The following is a 4,066-nucleotide window of genomic DNA, read 5'->3' on the forward strand; positions in this document are numbered from 1 at the left end:
GTCAGTCATTAAAGACGCTAGATGGCCAATTTCTTTAAAAAGTAGAAATCAAGGAACTCCTCAAAATGAGCCATTTCCTACGGCTTCTCTCGAGAGCGCTAAAGCAGAAGGCTGTGACTAGCTGTCCACCACGATGCTGACACCCGTGAGCCCAACTCCCCCCAGGATGGCAGTGGCCCTGAGCTCAGACCAGGCTGGAACCATCTGCATGTCGCCAACCCCCAGCCTTGAAGCCCCACCTGAGGCACAGGCGGCAGAGGCTTCAGTGGCAAACTCATCCACACCATCACCCCGGCCGAGGGCGGGCAGCAGGGGACGGGCGGCAGCCACACGTGGCCTCCATCAGGCCTGTGCCCACACTGGTGGCAGCAGCTGGCCTGTGTGGGGAGACGGCGAGGTGGCTGAGAGGCATGCTGAGCCCCTGCAGCCGCAGCCTGCAGTTGGGAGGACCGTCCCGTTTATGGCCGGTACAGCATGAGGACAGACAGACTCCAGTCCTGTTAGGCAGAGCCACAGCGGCTCATCTGGGCCACAGCTGCCTCGACAGTGGAACAGGGATGCCCGCCCCCCTGGACTTCTGCGACAGGAAGCAAGACAGGATACAGAAGCATCTAGCACAAGGCAGGAGTGGGGCGCCAGCTAAGCACAGAGCGACTCTGCCGTCTGTCTATCTGTACGCGCTGTTTCTTACAGTCATAGGTTAGAAATCAAAACCTGAACAACGAGATCATTATTTCACTTTCTATAATTAAGTTCGTCTAAACTGGATCTCTGGAGGACACCGGAATGCCATCAACCAGGAAAACGCTGACATCTCTTGCGATACTGCGCAGAGCAGACATAATGAGAGCGGGTTTATGCTCCCCGAGAAGCAGAGCGCGCAAAGCCGGCGTGGGCGATGCACGCCGGGCAGGGCTGCGGCCCCGGGCGCCAGCGTTCAGACCGTGCACGCGGCAGCTGCGTCACGACTGGCTGCAGCTCCCCCGGAGTGAGCGTCCCACGCCATGGACGGCCCCGGCACAATCCGCACGGTGACTGTTCCGGGAGACTCCAAGCGTCTACTACAGACACACGAGGACACGCTTGTCGGCCACGGAAAACAAGCCCAGGCCGCTCGCAGACAGGAAGTGGGCTGTGCCTCACAGGCTATGTCGTCCGATCTAGTAGCAAAGAGATGTCTTGAAATGAGCACGAGGAGAAATGGGGTACGAGAGAGACTTCTGTAAAGACGAATGTGCAGGACGAGAGCGGGTCCTGATGTGCGTCCCTACTGCCCCGGGAACCACAGCTACCGGCCGCCAAGGGCCGTCGGAGGACCAGCTCCGCGTTCCCCACTCCACCTGCTTGGTCCACCAAACAAAACAGGGGAGTCCAGCGAGGTGCCTTCGCTCCCTCAAATGGAGGAACCAAGAGTTTTGTTTGTCTCAGGAACCAGAAGGGGCTGGGGTGACGGATAAGAGCACCCGCTTGGGCACCTGGCCGAGAATGGGGCAGGGCTCCCGGGCGGAAGGAAGAGAGCAGGTCGGCTTTGGGATGGAGAGTCAAGTGCACAAAACAGGAAGAGAGAAAGCGGGTCCCACGTGTCCTTCCTGGGCAGGAAGGCATCGGGACCCGGGGGCGGGGGGCGACGAAAGCCCTGCGCCCTTGACCTCCAGAGCCGACCTCCAGAGCCCGCCTCCGGAGCCACCCTCTGCCCCCACGACGCCTGCCCCGAGCCCGCAGCCCCGCTGAACACACGGCTCCTCCTCGCCCCTTCCGCGGTCTCCGACTCGATTTTAGCGTGTGATCTGCACTGGAGTTGCTTTTTTACTTCTATAATTCTCAAGACACAGAAAACCAAAACAACAACAACGAGAAAAGTGACTGCATCCCCTGGCGCCAAGCGATCCTCCCTGAGGGACGACTCAGCCTGGGCAGGCTGGATGGACCACTTCGAGCAAAGACACGCCTCGGTGGTGAGAGGCGGCCCCCAGGGCAAGAGGTGAGCAAACGTGCCCAAGGGCACCAGGGCAGAGGGGACTAGATTCCACCTGTGGACACCTGGAAGTCCCTCCAGGCAGGAGGGGGCAACTGCCTCAGAGCCAGCGACTGGATGCTCCCTGACCAGCTGCACCACCCTCCCGCAGCGTCTAGAAATGACAGTGAACCATTCCCGTGTCTATGGGGGGAGGTCAGTCTCTCCGCCTCGCCCTCCCATCCTCCCCGGCTCAGAAAAAGGCCAAAGCGATTTCCTGTCCTCCAGGCTAAGGTAACTCTCCCGGGGCCCTAAGGAGGCACGGCTCTCGGCCGCAGCACGGAGAGAGGCTCCCCGCGTGCAGTGCACGGAGCCTTCGTTGATCAGCCATCAGGAGCCCTGCAGTAAACCCGGCGTTCGGAGCGTCCAGAATTCTGCCCCCTGGAACGCCAGAGTCCGGCACAGCAGACTCCGTCGGAGGTGGGGACTGCAATGTGAGAAATAAGGTCTGTGACATGTGAGCGAGAATAAAGCACACGTCTCCTACAAAACAGCGGGAAAGTCTGTCTCGTGACAGATTTTAATCCAGACATTTAAATACTAGGCAGGCCACACACGCGGTCCACTTATAGCTCATCTAAAATGTAGAAGCGATTCTGGCTTTTTATAATTTGAAGAAAATGGTCTTTTTGTTTTTTCTTTTCTGGACCTTTGTTTGTTTGTTTGTCTGTTTGTTTGTATTCCTTGAACGGGAAGAAAAAAGCACGTGAAATTAAATGAGGTGACCGGAAAACAGACCTATGGTGTCGCTTCCCTTTCCTGTGTGTCAGACGTCGGTCTGAGGGAGGGCTGCTGGGAACAGAGGTCCCTGTCACCAGATGAGGCTGGCTCCGCCTGGGGGAATCTAAATGTGACCTCGGGGTCCGCGCGTACCTTCCAGCCCGGCGCCCCGCCAGGGGAAGCTGGCATGAGAGCTGGGCACGCTCGGGGGTCGGCACCGGCACAGCCGGGCATGTGACCGTCTGGTCCAAAGTGAGGTGCGAAGCTTTTCTTTCCAGAAAGGCGAGCGCACGCACGGCCAGACCCCCTCCCCGCTTCCAGAACTCCGTTTAGCTGACTGCCTGTGCCCCCGGAGCACCTGGGGTGGAAGCCCACGTGGGTGGCCTGGCTGACTTAGGGAACCAACAGGGAAGCCTAGGGAGGGGGACGCGTCGCCGGCAGAGGTGAGACAGAGCTCGGCTTGCTGTCTGGAACACGGAGCGAAGGCGCGTGCGGACACCCTTTCACACGGGTGTTTGCTCCCACACGGACCCACCAGGGTACAGAAGACACACTGGCACTGGGCCACGGTGGTCATCTGCTCCAGCGGGTACTCCCCGAGGCACAGCTTGCAGGACACCAGCGGGTCGAGGGCCAGGTCCCACGTGGGCCGGTACCGCGTCGTGGTCATGGCAGAGCAATCTGAAACGAGAGGAACACGGACGGCCGTCAGCCCCCTCGCGGTCGCCCCCGGGACGCGGTGGAAATCATGTCCCTGGGCTGCAGCCGGGGCGCCGGGAGGGGCCCAAGTGGCTGGTGACGGGCCCAGCCCTGTCCTCCCCCCGTCCCTCCAAAGGCTACTGAGCAAGACACCGCCCCGGAGCCCGGCAGCCAGCCCAGGACCCCCGCTCGGCCACTGCTGAAGAGAAGCTTTTGTTAAAACAGTTACGGACTGGATGGGGCTGGTGTCCAGTTTCTGCTGGAGAAACACCCCAAGGAGCCCGGTCAGTGACGCCCTCCCCTTTCAGGCCCCGGCGCCCCCCGAACGACCCCCACCTTTCCACTCCGGCCTCCACCCACACCGCCCGGCTGTCACCCAACCCTCCAGACACCGCCGAGCACCACGGCCTCCCGACGCCCCGGCAGATGCTCTAAAGCGTTAGCTTCACAGGGCAAGGGACTTGGGCAGATCTGTTCACTGTGTGGCCGGTGCACCCAGCAGTGCCCAGCGTGTCACGGACGCTCGATACACATTAGTGGACGTCGCCGTCACTTCTCCATCCTCATGAGATGACCTCTGGCCTCGTCCTCACTCACCCCCAGCCTGCGTCCCCCAGCAGGACCAGTAAGCTC

The 4,066-nt window shown here is 60.7% G+C and overlaps 1 protein-coding gene across 2 annotated transcripts in view; it reads right to left on the reverse strand.

Annotated features, from left to right (window-relative positions):
- Window positions 1–2,505: 2,505 nt before the first annotated feature.
- The window catches only part of LOC111732127, a 57,333-nt gene continuing 55,772 nt past the window's right edge, over window positions 2,506–4,066 (reverse strand). For both annotated transcript variants that reach the window (XR_002777434.1, XM_023523885.1), the window contains exon 3: window positions 2,506–3,415. Coding sequence is in view for 1 of the 2 variants with exons in the window: in XM_023523885.1 (XP_023379653.1) it covers window positions 2,859–3,415 (557 nt within the window). In the remaining variant the exon portion in view is untranslated. The remainder of the gene's footprint in view (window positions 3,416–4,066) is intronic.

The sequence above is a fragment of the Pteropus vampyrus genome, unplaced genomic scaffold, assembly GCF_000151845.1.
Source record: "Pteropus vampyrus isolate Shadow unplaced genomic scaffold, Pvam_2.0 Scaffold429, whole genome shotgun sequence".
In the NCBI taxonomy this organism is placed as follows: domain Eukaryota; kingdom Metazoa; phylum Chordata; class Mammalia; order Chiroptera; family Pteropodidae; genus Pteropus; species Pteropus vampyrus.